General features: G+C 41.8%; 2 protein-coding genes across 8 annotated transcripts in view; one reads left to right on the top strand and one right to left on the bottom strand.

Annotated features, from left to right (window-relative positions):
- Positions 1-620: 620 nt before the first annotated feature.
- GEMIN2 (gem nuclear organelle associated protein 2) lies at positions 621-7,760 on the bottom strand. 4 transcript variants are annotated; one of them, XM_065635191.1, is made up of 10 exons: positions 7,554-7,760; positions 6,860-6,944; positions 5,546-5,635; positions 4,504-4,563; positions 4,227-4,337; positions 3,599-3,643; positions 2,791-2,859; positions 1,652-1,762; positions 1,382-1,440; positions 621-1,064 (listed from the first exon to the last, which is right to left on the bottom strand). In XM_065635191.1, exons 1-10 carry the CDS (start codon positions 7,673-7,675, stop codon positions 1,025-1,027), a joined length of 792 nt encoding a protein of 263 aa, XP_065491263.1. In that variant the 5' UTR covers positions 7,676-7,760; the 3' UTR covers positions 621-1,024. The 4 variants fall into 4 exon arrangements, with proteins under 4 accessions (XP_065491263.1, XP_065491264.1, XP_065491265.1 ...); XM_065635192.1 differs by having other exon boundaries at positions 1,382-1,454; XM_065635193.1 differs by lacking the exon at positions 4,504-4,563.
- A 1,115-nt stretch (positions 7,761-8,875) lies between these two features.
- SEC23A (SEC23 homolog A, COPII coat complex component) overlaps positions 8,876-17,778 on the top strand; it is a 32,240-nt gene continuing 23,337 nt past the window's right edge. The window contains exons 1-5 of one of the 4 annotated variants that reach the window (XM_065635188.1): positions 8,876-9,018; positions 9,229-9,397; positions 10,566-10,938; positions 15,620-15,861; positions 17,521-17,578. In XM_065635188.1, coding sequence (XP_065491260.1) covers positions 15,641-15,861; positions 17,521-17,578 — 279 coding nt within the window. In that variant the 5' untranslated portion in view covers positions 8,876-9,018; positions 9,229-9,397; positions 10,566-10,938; positions 15,620-15,640. Of the gene's footprint in view, positions 9,019-9,228; positions 9,398-10,565; positions 10,953-11,144; positions 11,223-11,293; positions 11,370-15,619; positions 15,862-17,520; positions 17,579-17,778 lie in introns of those variants that run through there. The other 3 variants (XM_065635189.1, XM_065635187.1, XM_065635190.1) reach the window with 3 other exon arrangements.

Below are 17,778 nucleotides of genomic sequence, written 5' to 3' on the forward strand. Positions count from 1 at the left end.
TTTTCACTGGTTTCTGCAACTGCTTACTAAAAATAGTATTACTACTCAGGAAGTAGTAATGCTTGTTTTCATAGAATAGTTTGGGTAGGAAGGGACCTTAAAGATCATCTAGTTCCATGCTCTCCTGCCATGGGCAGGGACACTTTCCACTAGATGAGGTTTCTCAAAGCCCCATCCAGCTTTAACACTTTAACACTTTCAGGGATAGGGTGTCCACAGCTTCTCTGGGCAGCCTGTCCCAGTGCCTCACCACCCTCATGGTGAATAATTTCTTCCTTATATCTAATCCAAATCTACCCTCTTTTAGTTTGAAGGCACTACCCCTTGTCTGATCACTGCATGCCCTTGTAAAAAGTCCCTCTCCAGCTTTCCTGTAGCTTCCCTTTAGATACTGAAAGGCTGCTGTAAGGTCTCCCTGGAGCCTTCTCTTCTCCTGGCTAAATTACTAAAATAATTGTTTTAATAACTTATTGGTTATCGTTGAATGACTTAGCAGTGCTTAAGCTCAGGATCAAAAGTTGAAAAAGTACATTCAGTCCTAGTTGTGTAGGTTTCCACAGGAGTAAGGCTGCTGTTAAATACTATGAAAATGAGAAAAGCCACAATATTTAAGACGACTCTTTAAAATGCTTCAGTTTTATTAAAAAAAAGCCCTCAACAGGTGTATGTTAGATAAGAACTATCATTTGTAATGTAACCTCAGACTTCACCTAATTGAAGTGTCCACAGGATCACTCAGATGGTAGAAAAAACCAAAAATGTAGTCTACAGAGACAGTAGCTTGTGAGATGATGCCAGACACTTCATTGACCATTTTACAATGATAGTGGTGATGATATCAGAGACATTGACAATCTCATGCTAAAGCGCAGCTTAAGTTACTTATCACTGTCCCAAATGCATCATCTTGAGGGTGTTCTGAAGGGGTTGTATAGTACTTCAGGTCTGAACAGTGCAGTGTCTTGCTGTTAACTCTGATAATGCTGTTTGTACTCTGGCAACACAAAATACTCGATAAAACAGTCTAGGAAGGCTCATCAGCCAAGTCACGTTGATCGAAGTACCTAGTGGAGAGAAGTGGAATACAGTAAAGAAATCTCGAATGCGACATAATCCTTTGACCCCTGGCTTTCTAGCTCTTCTTTTTAGTGTTTCTATCATATTTACAGCTTTGCAGTTTAGGGGGCTCATCTGAGGAAACCACTAAATTTACTTTATGCTCAGGTTTATCTTAAGTCTTTTCAGTGAAGTATATGTGCTACTTAGGTCCAGGGTACTTCATTTAATTCCACTTTGAAAGAATCGAGATTAGGACAAGAGTAATCACACTTTTTTTTTCTGGACACTCTTTACTGGTTTTTAGATATCTAAGTTGCATTACCTGCTAACTAAGCAGATTATCAAGTTCAGAGCTGATATCTGTTCTTCATTCTTGTTCTCCTGAAAGAGAAATGCTAGAACAGTTCTTGTTACCTGTGTCCAATAGAAAAGCTGTTACATTGTAACGTTCATGCTTGTACTCTTCCCTTCGCTCTCAAGCAAATTTAGCACATGAAAAATCACTTACCAAGACTTAGGAACTGAAAAATCATCCTGCTAATAATTTGCTAAGTTCAGCAAGTCCTTTGCACTATGTTATATTAACTCTTACCTCTAGTACTCTGACTTCTGAGCATCGTCTTGCCAGCTGTCGAATAAGGGAGTGAGCCTCAGGTAGCAAAGGTTTTTCAAGGCATGCCAACAGTGCATAAAGCCACCTACCCTGTGTGGATTCAAATAACAAAGTTTTAATTATGAGCATTTCCTTGATGTTTCATGCACTTCTTGTTGTATAGAGCAGGCCTAGAGAGCAGGTCTCAAAATTTCATTTCTGGCAGTAGCACTTAAATGCAAAGTTTGAAAGCCAAATTACACACTACACAGTAGAATTTTCTATCTCTTGACAAGCTGCTTGTGAGCAGTACTCTTGGATTTCCTAATATTTTTTGGAATACTGATAAAGATATAAATTAACACAGCTGTTGTGGTTTAACCCCAGCTGGCAACTAAGCACCATGCAGCAGCTCACTCACTCTCCCCTGGTGGGATGGGGGAGAGAATGGGAAAAGTGAGAAAACTTGTGGGTTGAGATAAAGACGGTTTAATAAGTAAAGCAAAAGCTGCGCACACAAGCAAAGCAAAAACAAGGAATTATTCACTGCTTCCTATGGGCAGGCAGGTGTTCAGCCAGCTCCAGGACAGCAGGGATCCATCACCACAATAGTTACTTGGGAAGACAAACACCATAACTCCAAACATCCCCCCTTCCTCCTCCTTCTTCTTCCCCTGAGCATGATGTCACATGGTATGGAATATCCCTTTGGTCAGCTGGGGTCAGCTGTCCTGCCTGTGCCCTCTCACAGCTTCTCGTGTGCTTGGCACAGCATGAGAATATTTAGCAACAAGAAAAATGTCAGTGTGTTATCAACATTAGTCTCATACTAAACCCTCTTCTCTCCTCAGTGCTGATACTCATCTAACCTGTGGTTTGAGTTAGTGTGGGGAGTGATAAAAAGGGGAGGAGGCTTTGGCCGCACTTGATAGATCTATATCTGATACGTTTTGTAATTAGCCTTCCAAAAAGTTCTGTGAATACTCATTTTAGTATCTAATCAAGAAAGTTTTGAAAGTAACTGAATATGATACATGCATCTAGACAACTCTAGAAACTAATTTCATAGAAAACTATGAACAATTTATCCCTTTTTTAGTGCATTAATGTGCAAGTAGTTATGATAAATTAAAAATTACCAGTTCTGGAGTAAATTTTTTCTCTCCAAACCAGCTTGTGAGGTACTCCAAGACACTGGTTACTGTTGCCTTCAAAAGAGGAATAGAAAGAGAAAATACAATACCTGCAATGTTTTGTTTGTTTTGCTGTCCTTCTACCTGAAGGATTATATTATATAAAAAGCGATGTGATTTTTTTTTTAAATATACACATTATGTATTTCTACTCCACTGTGATACCATATGGTATTTATTCCAGGTTGAAGTTACATATAAGGGTAAAATAAGTGTTAAAGCACCAGTTCCTGGAAAGAACTTTATGTAAAAGGAAGTAATTTCTTGTGTGTTAACAAAAAAATTATGGGTAAGTAGCTATAGATTAGGAAAGAGGCATTACACTGACTGGTTGTTTCTGTATGAAGGTGACTAGTGGGAAACATAGTAAAGGGAAGTGTTATTCTTCTAGCCTTGTACATAAGAGTTCACGATCAAGTTGAAGGACTGCACTTAACACACTAAGTGAGAAACCTTAAAACACTGTCAAGCACCCAATGGGGCATTCAGCAAAAATTCAAACATTAAAATGTTCTATGGAGAAATTACAAGGACAGAATACTCTTAAAACTAGTAGAATAAATGTTCACTAGTAAAGTTATTTGTAGCTGAAGGTAAGATAATGTGTTTTCTTGTAAGTGTACAATGAATAGCAGCTGTAATGAACAATTGCCTGCTCTGGCACAGAAAAATAGGTAAGGCTTCTGCAACAGATACAATATGAAAAATAATGATTTATGCAATGTCACTATGTGATTCTAAGAGGTAGACTTACCTGACTCATTCTGCTTACAATACTTAGCAAAGGGGGAAAGCCCACCTGAAAAAAATCAAGGTGGAAAATGCAAAGACATTATCATCAACATTTTTGTTCTAGTTCAGAACATACTAACATGATGCTTAGACATTTTGTAGTGATCTGAAAGTCTGTTCTCAAGTTTGAAATCTTAAATTGATTGAAGATTTTATTTTTTTTAAGATAAGGTCAAGTCAAATTTGGTGTCAAAAAACATTGCTTTTACTGTTATTTGTTGAAGTTTGGGTTTTTTTTCAAAATGATGCAGTGGAAGGCATGTTTGTAGGATAGCATGTAGGAGGAGAGGAACCACAAATCACCATTCAACAAAACATGAAAGCAGACTATGCAAAAAGCTTTCCATTTAGTTCAGTGAGCAACTAGGCAGTGTGCTTTCACTGAAAATGGATGAGGGCATGACTTAAGGGTTAGACTTGTTCTCCACTTCACTGAGTTTCCATTTAAAAGGGAAGAAAAATGGGACTTTCTGGGCTCACCAGAGAGCCTAATTTTTATTTAGCAGAAAGTGGTAATAAACACTATGATTGTTTCTGGCAGTTATTCTTGAAAATAGCAGCTGAAAATCAGATAGAAGTCCTATACTCACCTTTAAGTAATCAATGCCTAGATTTTCATTATCAGATAGTGCATCTATTTCTGAGTATGCTCTTTCACCCAGGCAAAACTTCTTCCAGCCTTCTTCATCCTCTGATTTTGGCTGAAGTAAATAAAAATAAATGAAAACTATGAAAGGTTGCTATCTTGAAGACAGTGAAGAAAAGACTTGGTGATATTCACAAGTTGTTGCATTAAACTTTAAAGCAAGATTAACCATGGATTTAATGACTGGACAAAAACCCAGCACTGTTATGGATTTTACTCACCATAGTAACATTGCTGTCCAAATGTTGTGACCGCCAGTGATTTCTGTGCTTGTTCAGGCTCTGAGTTATTAAAACAAAGCCAAATTACAGTTTAACTTTGCAGTTATTTTATCCTAGTCATAACTGTTCTTCATTATTTTTAAATGTATAAAAAGGTATATGTTATGATGTTCTATAAATCAGTAACTGGCTAAACATTTCCCGTGCCTCTTAGTACAATTGTAACTAAGTTGCTCATGCTGGGTTTTTGGAAGTAACGTTAAAGCTGAAGGAATTTTAAGTCTACTACACAAAGCTTTAAGTTGAAGTAGTGAGCTTTAATAGTCTTCTAGTCTTTCCTTGGTATAACAAGTTTAAGAAAATAATATTTGGTTTAGTCTGAAAGCACACAGCCAATATCCTGTTTCCAGTCTGTACCTGTATCAGATGTCCACAGAACTGTTAGAAAGCAGACAGGTGGGTGTTCCTAGTGTATTTCTTCTACCTGACAGGGATGCCATGTTAAGACAAACTTGCCTGCTTGACAGTTTCCTGGACAGAGGTGTAAATGTTTTGTAACAGAAGCAATTTTCCCCAAATCCAACTGTTATTGTAGCAAATAAAGTGACCACTAAAGATGCTGTAAGTAACAGTAGTTGATGCATAGTGTCTGAACAAGTGACTTCTGATGCTCTTTTTTTCTCTTAAATATTTTTAGGATGTTCTCATACTTAAGAGTGTTAATTCTAGCAAAGATGAGGGGACAATTGATTTCTGTATAAAAGAAATACCTGTACAGTGAATATACCGTTAGATGTCAGTTTCTTTAGTTCTACTGAAACCTAACATTATGCCTCAAATACAGTATGCAATGTGATACCTTGTAGAAATAGGGGCTAGCTCAGTTAATATTTGCAATGTAGATGCAGTAAATACAGATCGCCACCTTCACTGATTTACCTCCTGTAAAAAACAGGGTAAATGAGCTCATGCAATGTCCAGTGCTACAGCACCTTCAGTGCAATTGCTTATACTTCAGTTACTTGAGGAATTCCATTTTTACCTGACGAATGGCTGAGAAATTGGCCACTTGCTGCTGCTGCCACTTGAGTGTTGGAGCATATCCTTCAGGAGCAGGCTGACACCCAGAAATCTAAGAAAACACTGGCAATAATTATAATGTAAGGAAAGCTATATAAGAAGAATCCTTAAGAACAAGAGAATCAGTAAATGTTTACTATCAGGTAAACAATATCCTTTAAATATTCATTTAAGAAAGGTAACTTCACGACCACATCCAATACTGACTTAACTATTGGTTTAGAAAAAGTTTATTCTGCTTGACTCTCCTCATATGCAAATAAGAAGGAAAACTAAGTGTTCAATACACATTGTCAAAGAATTATTTAAGGTGGTCTTTTTAGCAATTGTCCTGCCTTAATTTCCCTGTTTATAAAAAGCAGGATGCTGTTTTCTTCTCTTGGACACATGCTTTCAATCTTAGGTGTTCTGCTTGCCAAGATAATAAGTTGAGGAAGACAGAAGGCTGCAAAAATATCTTTTAGGAAATCATCTCTGACAGTTAAGTAGATATAACCTCTTTAAAGATTAGCATGAAAGACTTATTAAAAAAAAAAAAGAAAAAAAGAATCTTTCTGCAAATGCTTAAGAATGCCACTACAAAGAGATGAGACAAATGTAGAGAATGTTTGCAGAAGTTACATGGTCATATGTCAGTACGAGAAATTTTTCTTGAGCAATCTAGTAGTGAAATTTCAGATTACAGAATTTTCACTAGACCGAGGCAAACTTGATCTCTTGAACTATTTGAAAGTAGATTAAAAACCAGGCTAGCAGGGCAATGTAACAACAGAGAAATCTGCTTGGACAGTAAGGAAAAATTCCACCAAAAAGGAAAGAAGTGGTGCTAGAATTTCATCTGATTTTAGCAAAGGTTAGCTGCACTTACTACCCTTACTCTGGATATATATATAAACCTAAATATGAGTATGGAGATATCTTACTTACGAAGTTTATGCAGGTTTTATGATTAAGTAGCTGTAAAATTTAATGCAACATTTTACTTCCTCAGACAGTAAAATAGTCTGCTATGTATCAAATAGTATGGATATTCTAAATTTAAATCAGTTATAAAGACTGCTGTTAGCTAGCAGTTAAATAGCTGTTTCGTCAAACCCAGATCTTCAATTCTGTACATGCTTTTAAAATCCAGCAGTGCTATCGTTCAGTTATGCCAACCACTCCCCAAATTAGCACTAACATTATATTAACAATATATGAACCAACAATATATTAACATATTTTCCCTTAATTTTTTTTCTCTCAAAACAAAACATGTAAAAGCTCTCAAACTTACTGAAATATTTACTGTCTGCTTCTTCCTCAATTTTTTGGGGTCTATTTGTGCCACAACCACATCTGGGCATCGAGCTGCTTCAATCCTACAAAACAAAATCCAGTGGCTCCATCTTTTCCTTTTTGTAACAGGTGGTTATATGCAGGATGTCTCTGAAATACTGCACCGGTGTAAATCTTCAAGTATGTAAAACACTGGCTACACGGGCAGTTCTTCACAGAAGGTTTGACTTGAGAGTTACAGATCAACTATTCTCACTTTCTACTCGACTGCTCTGGCTTCCTCGAAGCTTTCGTGCTTCCCTACCTGCCTGAAGTGCAGCTCCGCTTCCCGCAGCGAGACCTGCGGAGGCCTGGGCTGCAGGTACGGGCAGCCAAGAGCTGCACCTCCATCCTTCTGGGGAACAGCGCAGCCCCGGCCCGCAGCGCTGCTGACCGCTGCGCGGCACCGAGCCCGCCGCGGCACAGGCGGCAGCGGCCATCGCTACACGGGCCTGGAGAAGCAGCAGCCTGGCACAACGCGGCTGTCGTACGGGAGCGCCGGGGACACAGCTCTCCCGGCTGCGGCTGGCAGGTTACCGGCAGCTTTCAGCACGACACAGCCGCCCTCCCGCACCCCGCACGAAGCTCGGCCCGGGCAGCACCGGCGGCCGCGCCGCTCTCACCCAGCTGGGCCCCTCCGCCCCGCCACTCACTGGACGCGCTTCAGATACTCCTGGGGCGTCCTGGGAGGTACCGTGGGGTCGAAGTCCTCAGACAAGTCACAGTCATCCACAGGCAGCAGCCGCGGCATCAGTTCCTCCATTCCCGGCTCCATGGCCCCGGCGCAACCGCTACGGCCGCCCGCGCTCCGCCCCGCTCCGCTCCACCCCACGGGCGGCGGAGGCCGCCTGGCCCCGCGCTGCTGGGGCCGCGGCGCTGGCGCGCTGGGAGGCAGCGCGGGCCGCGGGCAGCTCTCGCGAGAGCGGCGGCGCGGAGCGGAGCGGGGCCGTGCCGCGGGGCTCTCAGCCCGACGGGCGCGTCCCGGGGCACGAGGGCTCAGTGCCTCAAGGGACGCGTCCTGGGAGCGGTGCCGTGATAAATGCCCCGGCGCCTCCCGTCTCCTCTCGGCCCTCGTGCCCCCGTAAGGCTGCGTGGGTGCTGCGCTCTGGCTCGGGGGCGGTCCCGTGCGCGCCGTGTGCTCGGGGCTGCGGCACCGGGAAGCGCCGAGCGCCGCGCTGCTCCGGAGGTTTTAGCTGCTCTGAAAACCCCAGGAGGGGAATAAAAAGATATTTGACCAAAGAGTAGTGCAGAAAGTGGTTGTGACAGTTTGCTGCCCATCAAACTAGGCCTATTTCTGTGGTGAATCAGTGTAAACCTTTAATAACCATTTTTATTAGGCCCTATATGATCATTCTAATATACAGTAGCTTCTGCAAGTGGTTCTTTAAAACTCACCCATTAGCGTTTTCTGTTCTACCTGTGGAGATCCAGTAATACTACCACTTGTCCATTTCATGCGGTGCTTTGAGATCTATGGTTGAAATCAGTCACATAAAAATTGCTATAAATTTAAACAGTCATAACTTGCGAAGGGTCATTGCCTCAGTTCTTATTTTGTTGCTGTATGGGTTTATCTAAATACTATTCTGTGGGAGGACCCACATGCCAAATTAAAAGCAGGGCAGCATTAGCAGAAAGGGAGCTGCTTTTCAGTGAAGATAAAAAGCAGAAGGGTAATGCTGTAATCATTTACATTGTGTATTATGAAATTCCTGTTACGCAAAGTGTCAATTTGTATTATTTTTCCTATTAGTTCTGCTGCATGCAAAGTCAGTTTAGTGCTACCCAGAGCCAATGTAGTACCTCAGAGCAGCTCTAAATACTTCTTACATAAGTTAAAAAAAAGTCGTCTTTTTTTTTTTTTTTTCCCTGCAAGGCTGTATTTTAGCAGTTCTGAACAAACATTTACCCTAACTCCTCCTTTCCACTGGCTTTTGTTTGTTTTAAGGTGTTTCCACAACCACCTACGTGTAACAGGGAGTTTTAATTCTGAAACCGGATCCAACGTCCTAATTGAGTGTGCAACAATTGCAGCCACCACTAGAAATAAAACCTGTGTAGCTGGAACGACAGTGATATCTCTGGAAAGGCTGACCAATGGTCAAGACAAAAACTTTGGTGAGTCCAGCTGTAAAAAGTTCTCTTCTAATACTTTGGTAGTATTCAGAACTTATTTTTCCTATTTGTTGTGAAGTCAGGAACTATGAACAGAAAGAGAATCCACAGATAGAAATACGCCTTAAGTATACTTTCAATCTTTAGATTACTTTTTCTGGAACTTTCTATTTATACTTTTAAAATGAAGTAACATATTTTTAATTATTACAGGTAGTCTTCCACAGATAATAAAATTGTTCCTAACAAGTTTTACCAACAATGGTGATGCAGTGGCTAGCAAATACAACTCAGTGGAGGAAGAGGAAAAAGAAACTGGAAATGAATTTTCTTTCTCCTCAGCTGCCTAGGCATTACGGAAGAGTACTTTTCCAAAGAAAGGGTGAGTTGCCATCACTGGATATGTCTGCTGACTAAAAAAAAAGTCTAACACATAAACTAAAAATTCGACATTAAGAAAAACGAAATGCTTTCACTGTACATTCTAATACTGGGAGATAAAGTATTTTCTTATAATGAGCATACACCATATTAGGATCCTATTTTCTGTTCTATTTTTTTGCTTTTCTCTGTGGTTCGCACCATTGTAACAGCTGCAAGACGTATTGAAGTTTAAAGCAATAGATTGAGTCATTATGTAGTGAAATGTAACTGTGCTAATGACTGATTAAAAATACTGTATACCTTTTACTTGTAGCGAACTTCGCTGTTCTTTCCTCCTCCGTTTTAAGTGTCAGTTGCCTCTTTTTCTCTTGTTGTCTTTAGAGTTCATACCGCAGTTCTGACTTTGGGACTTGCCTTTTTTCGGTGTAACTTTCTGAAAATGTTTCACAGAGATATTTGAGTACTTCTGAAATTATAACACTGAATTGCTTTCTGTGCATGTTTGAAGTTCACCCTGGTTTATTTTTATTTTCTTTTACTTTTTAACAAACCGAGGAGGTTACGTGTCCTTGGCAAGCTCCTGCTCAATACTCCCACAACTGGCAGTGAGATTTGTGGACAAAGAAATTTAAAATCCTTCTCTAAGTTCTGCTGTTGTTTACCTGCTCATGTTTTTACACTGAAGAAGGCTGGCAGACAATACTGGGGATAGTAATGGCATGGAAATTCTATCATAATTACATTTGACAGAAAAGAGGATAAGGATGTTTTAGTCATGTTTGGTTGGTGGTTATAGCATGTTTTCGGAGTTGCAGTGAAGGAGGATGTGGTACTCAGCAGAATGTTTTTCAGTCCTCCCCATGTCTGGATCGGTTGCACTGAGCTGCCTCAGGAAAGACAGAAGTTACTGTTCTAGCCTTTTACGGCAGGCTTGTTTAAAACAATGCTGAAGTGCCCTGAAACCCAAGTGTCACTGTAACTTGGGTTTGGGGGAAAAAAGATAACCACAGTAACAAAAAAAAATGAACAAAACTGTACAGTTATGGCTTTGTGAAAGTTATTGTGTGGATAGTAAATGTGTTATATTTCTAAATATTTATAAATGTTACATATTGTCTAGGGCTAAAACCCACCGGGAATATAATTACGATGTATTTTTTTCCCAGGCAATTCGAAAAAACACATAAACAATCTTCCGAATTAAAAAGGCGCCACAAATGCACGCGGTGGAACATGGGCAAGAAGCAGGGTGAATTGAGGGGCCGCCAGGAGCCCGGCTGCCTTGTCCCGAGGGTCTCCCTGAAACGTCGCCCGGCGGGCGGAGAGCAAAGCAGGAGCGGGCCGGGCGGGCTGCGGGCAGCTCCGGTAACCGCGGGCACGGCCGAGGGGCACGGAAGGCAAAGCCGCCCCGGTGGCCGGGGTGTCTCCCGAGCGGTTTTAGGAGCGAGATTGAGACAAACGATCTTCAGAAGGAATCCGAAAGGCGAACAGGGCCACGCACGCCCGCGGGAGCAGGAGCCGTCAGGCGGCGAAGCGAAGGTCAGCGCTGTGGGGTGAGTGGCGCCGGGTCCCTCCGCTCCGCTCGCCGAGGGGGACCGCGGGACACGGACGGGGTCCGCGGCCCGGCGAAGGCTCCCCCTGCGGTGGGGGAGGTGGTGGGGGAGCTGGGGAGCTTAGCCCGCCCCCGGCCCGGCCCGCCGCTCTCTGCCCCTTGACGTGGCGCGGACCCTCCCATCAGCCATGTTGGCTGCGTCGGCAGCGCCGGGGCGGCTGCGCGCGGGAGGGGCAGAGCGAGAGAGGCGGTGGTGGCGGCCGGGGCGCGGGTGAGCGGGCAGGGCCGGGGCTGAGCGGGGCAGTGGAGGACACGGGGAGCCGGAGCTGGCCGGCGGTGCGAGCTGGGGAGGCGGCGCGGGATGAAGAGCCCTTCGCTGGCGCCGAGGCGGCAGCCCCCCCCTCGCCGCGCTGCGTGGGTACGGAGGCACCCCCGCCTTCGGGCCGTGGGACCCCAGCCGTGGGGCCGCCGCCCCGTTTCTGGGCCGGGAGGGAGCTCCCCGCCTCCCCTCCCGAGGCTCCGGGCGCTCACGCCGCTCCCCGCCTGACGGTGGTCTCGGGGCCCCCCCGGCGGCCCTGAGGGGCCGGGGGTACCACCGGCGGCCGGTCAGCGCTGCCCGCGGCCTCCCGGGCCCCAGACCAGGCTGCGTGCGCCCCTTCTCCTGAGGCGGGGGGCGCCCACGCTGGCCACCGCGGTGGAGCCCGGCTGGGGCGGTGGGAGCAGCTGCCGAGAGCCCCCTCCTTCCCCAGCTGGGGCTGCCGGCAGCCGGGTAGGGCCGGCGGGGCACGGCCGCCGCTGCGCCGGCTGTGCGGTGCGGCTCCCCGCGGCTGCGGCTCCTGTGCCGGGGCTCCCTGCGGCCGCGCCGTGCCGCTGTCAGGGCTGCCTCGCCACGTAGATAGAGCCACACAAAAATTGTGCTCAGGCAGGCCCTACTGTGCTTCAAGATGTGGATTCTTTAAAATTTAGGTGGTTTATTACATATACTAGCGTCTTTATTTTTTTAAGAAGAAGTCCTCAGTGAACAAAACTAGGAGAACAGGTTTGGATGGCTGTGTTTGAGTAGTGAAAATGAAATTCTTATGTTGTCAGTTTGACAACTTGCAGTTGCTTTAGATAAGTACTAAGTCGTTTTCCTTGTGTATTTCAGTTCAAATAGGTATGTATCTGAAATGCTGATTTTGACATAAAATAGTTAAAGGTTTATTATTAATCTATTTTATTTTACCAGATTGTTTGTGTATAGTAAATGGAAAGAATGGGTTTGTTGTAAGAAAAGTGCACAGTGAACTGTACTGATTTAAAAGTTTTTACATGTGGTTGTATGAGGGAGTTTGATCCATCTATGTTGGAACTCTTAAAATGCTGTGGAGAGAAATGTTTTTATTTTATTTGTATGTGCTTCCAAGGTTTAGTGGATATTATTTTGGTGGTATTCTGTATTGGGATACGTTTACGTGTGATTCGTAGATGTTTAAAGGTGCTGAGATGAAGGAGGATCTTTTAGAATAATATATTTTCAAGAAATTATTGTTACCATTTGTAAGTGCTTCTAGAAGCTTTTCAACATGGTGCCATTTCAAAGTAATGTATTTCAAACCCGTTAATTCAGCTATAGGATAGCTTTCTGAATGATATATCAAACATGTTTGATATGTGTGATGGTTAGAAAGTCCCAGCTGTGCTCTTGCCTCTAGTCAGAGTATTTACATGAATACTATTTACCCGAGAATCAAGCCTTTACAGTTAGGTATAGTCAGCCTGTGGCTCTTCACACCATTCAGGTGTGGGTTTTTTGTGTGACACGGAGCGAGAAGGCCAGGGTGCAGGGGTGCGAGGTGCGTTCGGCCTCAGCAGGGGGAAGGAGTAGCCGGGTAGCATGGCTGATCTAGTCTGGATGTCCTGTCCTGCGGCAAAGCTGAAGCAGTGACACCCCAACAGGGCAGCTGCTGCTATTCAGCTGTTCTGAAAAATCTCTTCTCTGTGGTTTTCTGAGGTGGGCAATGTGTATTTTGTGGTAGTCAGGTGTGTGAAGTTTGGTAGGTGGCCTGTAGGTCAGGAGGGTTTGCTGTTCTGGTCTAATGTAATGCTTCTCCACACCTGTCCCAGAAAATGTGCCTGTGTAGCTAAAACAGTGGTACTGAAACTGAATGTAACTTGTCAAACCGTGAGTTTCACATTGATGAAATGTGCGAGCATTACTGGCTCTCGGAAAGGAAAAAAGGATGGAAGAAAAGATGAAGGAAAAATTGATTATTAGCAGATTCTGCCTTCTGAATAGGAAATACATACTTTACTAGTAACAGTGTTTAACTCACTAAGTCCAACAAATCTTTTATGTGTATATGTGCACTTTATTAGACACTGCACACTGGTGTTTGTACACTGCCTTCTGAGGAGCAGTAACTGAGTGGTAAAAAATAATGCCCACGTAAAGCCATTTCAATTGTAGCTACAGTAAAATGTGGAGAAAAGACTTTAAAGTCCAGTACAGAAAGCGGGAGTTCACGTTGCAGTGTATGGAGATGAATTTAGACTTTGTAGAGGTCCCTATGGAATTGCTGAAATGGCCTTAAAGTTGCAATTTTCCCTGTCTTCTCAGGAGGTGATTTTAAAAGGAGAGATTATTCAGTTTTGTGGTTATAGCAGAGGTAATTGCTTCATGCAGATAATTGTATCAATATCCCATTTTTCAGGGGTAATGTTCACTCACCTCTTTACAAAACACCAATGGATTTTGATGTGTTAGGAAAGAAACTTCTTGAATTCCAGATCCTTTTCAAATACCAGGTTGTTCTTTCCTCTCTTAGCTGAATTATCTTCTGTCTATCCTCTGTACTAATTATGATTTCCAGATATTCTCTCCCTTTGCTTTTGCTCAGTTTTGCCCCCTACCCGATGGCCTCGCAGCAGTTTGAGCAAAAGCGCTGGTGGAAGCGCTCCTCTGCACAAAGTCCTGTGCGGCTTCCCTTTGTTGCAATTGCCGTGACAGGTGGATTTGCTCCTATATCACTAAGATGAAATGCCTAATAAAATGTTAGCAGAATAATTATCGTAGTATTTCTATTACAATGTGGAGATAAGTGGCAGTGGTAGCACCTGTGGAAAACTTGAAAACAAGGGTAGTCTGTGGGATTAACTTTGCCTGTCAGTCTGTGTTTTATAGGAACAATGAGACTGCTCTTTGTAGCTTTTGTCACATGCTGACAGTTGATTATTTCCAAGTGATAATAACTGTGAAATGTGGGGCTTCTCTTTATTTTATGGTAGTTGTTAATCTGTTTTCTTAAAAGTCAGCATTAGAATAAAGCTATTAAGTTAAACTATAATTTAAAAAAACTTGAAAAGTTTTTAACTGTCATAGAAACTAAAGGTGCAATACTATTATAATTTCAGTAAAGAGAGCTAGTTTTTTACAAATCGAGAGTTTTCCAGGAGTCTCCCTTAGCATATGTAATTGCAGGACTAAGAAGGTCAGTGTGCTTATGAGAATTCCTCATTTAAATACCAAATTCAGAAGGATTTCAGCATTTCTAAAAGCTGTTAATTAACATAGTACAGTCTAAATTGAGACTTAGGAGTATTTTCCCAGACTACCTCTCAGGCGGTTCATGTAGATTTTTACTTCTTAACTGTTAGGCAGTGAGAGTTTAGATATCCTAGTTCCTGAGAAAACCTGTACAATAAAATGTGCTGGGAAGCATGCAGCAGGTATTCAGGAACAGAGTGTGTATAGCTGAGGGTTTTTAGGTTGGGAGGAAAGAGTGTGCTTCTTGCTGGCTTTCCCAGATGTTCACAGGGACCTGTTGAGCTTCTCAGCTGTGTCTGTGTTCCCCAGCACTCCAGCTTCTGAGTAGCTGTAGGTCAAAATTTTGAAAGCCTTAGGTTGGTGCTCAAAATGGTACATTTGAGTTCAAACGATTGTTGAAAGGTGCATCTTGATAGATAATGTAGTGGAATATGACGCTAGTACTTCTTACAAAGTTATTGTTGCGGGAATGTACTCTTCTGAAATATCGTGGTGTTATTCCTTTATATTTGCCTGTAGGATTCATCATGAGTTACTGAAAATATAGTTAGAAAACTCTTACAAAATTTGATAGAGCAGAAGACATAAAACAAGTATATTTAGGAGAAATACTTTTTGCTATTTAATTCTTAAAAGAAGTTAGAGGATTAAACAGTTTGCAAGGATGAATGATTCTTGAGTAATGAACAGAATGAATAAACTAGATGCCTTAGTGAAAGTCCTCAAAACAGTATGTATATTTTTTGTAAGCAAGTCTTTTTTTACAGGGTTAGTGTGCTGCATATTCTCTACTCTGACCTACCCTAGAATTACTGCTTTAGTTATAACAATCCTTGCCCAAGTTTGTTGCGTAAGTCAAAAATGGATCATAAGATGAACTGTTTTAACACTATGTATTTAACTTGCAAGATATCAAATATTTGTTATTTTGAAGAGGTTACTGCAGTCCTAGTTTCTTTTTGTTTCACTTTGGAATTCTGTGCATTGCTTTCAGGGTTTAAGATGCACTACTCAGTGTTTATTGATTGTAACTCAGTCACAGTATTTGAATGTGTGACTGTCATTAAGAGCATTCAGTATTTAGTGGTTAAAATGGTTGCATTTTGACATTCTGCTAATGGTTATTTTTTTATTTTTATTAGTGATAAACAGAGAAGTTGACCATGACAACCTTCCTGGAATTTATCCAGCAGAATGAGGACAGAGATGGAGTTAGATTCAGCTGGAATGTTTGGCCTTCAAGTCGTCTTGAAGCCACAAGAATGGTGGTCCCGGTGGCTGCCCTCTTCACACCACTGAAGGAACGGCCAGACTTGCCTCCTATTCAGTATGAGCCAGTTTTGTGCAGTAGGACCACGTGTCGAGCTGTTCTGAATCCTTTATGGTAAACCTAATACCTACATTATGCCAATATTTTACCTTACAAACTATCTTTAGAATAGTGCCAGTTAAACTGTGCAAAAGATTTGCTGTGTGGGAATTCATGTACACCTCAAATGAGTATACAGCTCAATCACATCTTGTGAGTTAGTATGCTCCTGCATTTTGCCTCTAGAAAATTAGTTGGGTAAGAAGTTACTATGCTGTATCTTTTTAACTATTGGGCCCTGATATAGTTTAGTTTCTAAGTGAAATAAACTGTATTTATTACTGACCTTAGTTCATTTGTAGACCAAAACAGGTTAGCTGGTTTAGTTTACCAAAATAGAAACTAGAAGATATGATAGATGGATAGATAGATGGATAGATACATCAGGAGTAGGATTGAGAGAGGTAAAAAGCTGTTTAAGCTAAAGGGTGATATTGGCACAAGCACATATGATTGTGGACTAGTCATGGATAAGTTTAGGTTGGAAGCAGAGGAAGTGCTTCGTATGTCGTTCCAGTAGCAGAAGTATGGAAAAGAAACAGAAAAATTTCTAAGGTGGAGTTTGATAGGCTTGGGAAAGGTACTGAGTGACAGGGAGAGATTGGACATGATGTAAAAGATTCTGTAGAACAAACTCAGTTTTATGAATGAGTTGTCCTTGCTTAGGAGAAAAGGTGATTTCAAAACAGATATGTAATTGTGTTTCAGTATTAAACAGACACAGTGGCTGAGGATACTGGAAGTCAGACTTACTGGAAGCTAACTTTTTCAGAAGCATTATCTTTTATTGAGGACTGGAAGAAAAATAACGGAAAGGCAAAGCTGTAAAGGGTCAGTCAGATCCCTGACATTACAGTGAACTGTATCGTGTATGCAAGTCGTGACCAGATTTTTATTTTATTTTAAAGGTTTGATTAGAGACTCAGTTTAGGGGAAGCCTTTTGAAACCTGTGTGGCACAGAGTATTGGGCTGAATTTGGTATAGATCCTTTGATTCCAGTGGAGCTGTGTTGCATTTACGGCATGCTGGGACTTATCCAAAGATTTAATCATATTTTAAAAAAATCTTTGCCCTTGTGGACGGGAGAAGATATGATAGCAAGAAGTGCACGTGGAAAACACTTAAAGTTTTCTTTCCCCTGAGATGTGAGTAGGACTTTGTAAGATCTATATGGCATGAAGTTGCATTTTTTATTTTAACTATCGAGGTAGGCTCATAAATAGAAAAAAAAAGTTATTTTCACTAGAGAGATAGCTGTTAAGTTGGAACCTGTTTTTTTTAGGGCATAATGTATATTCAGGCTAGTCCAGACACTGAGAGCTGATAGGCATGGGCTGAGAAAGGAGAAGAACGCAAAGATAGGGAGAGTTAAAATGCTTTGCCTAAAATCATGCAGAAAATCTCTAATAAAGGTGCTGAGTCTATTCTTGAATTTCTTATTTGCTTCTTTTCCTTGAAGACCATTCTTACTCTCTAAAGACAACGATTTGCTTGATATATCTGTGTAAGACTACACTTATTTTGAATTTGTAATATGGGTGTTTAGGAGAAAGTATATTAGGAGGAAGCTTTTTCAGGTTTATGTGTTTTTGAAAAATTAAGCATATTCTGGTGTCAGTGGGAGGAAATGAATTATTCATGCTGTATAAACTTTTTGTTTTGTATTTTTATAGCCAAGTGGATTATCGAGCAAAACTCTGGGCTTGCAACTTTTGTTATCAGAGAAATCAGGTAAGAAAATGAAACATTCAGGATATAGAAAATCTTTTTTATAAGTGAAAAGTAAAAATCCCCATTTTTCAAACGATAGTTTTGAGCTGAAATTGACAGCAAGAGCATGAGTGTACAGCTATATCTTCAGGGATTGCATTGAGCTTTTTTAATTGATGGCAATAGTGAACATCTGTTGCAGAGGAAGGTAGTCTATACAT

Source organism: Caloenas nicobarica, chromosome 5 (assembly GCF_036013445.1).
Source record: "Caloenas nicobarica isolate bCalNic1 chromosome 5, bCalNic1.hap1, whole genome shotgun sequence".
Lineage (NCBI taxonomy): Eukaryota > Metazoa > Chordata > Aves > Columbiformes > Columbidae > Caloenas > Caloenas nicobarica.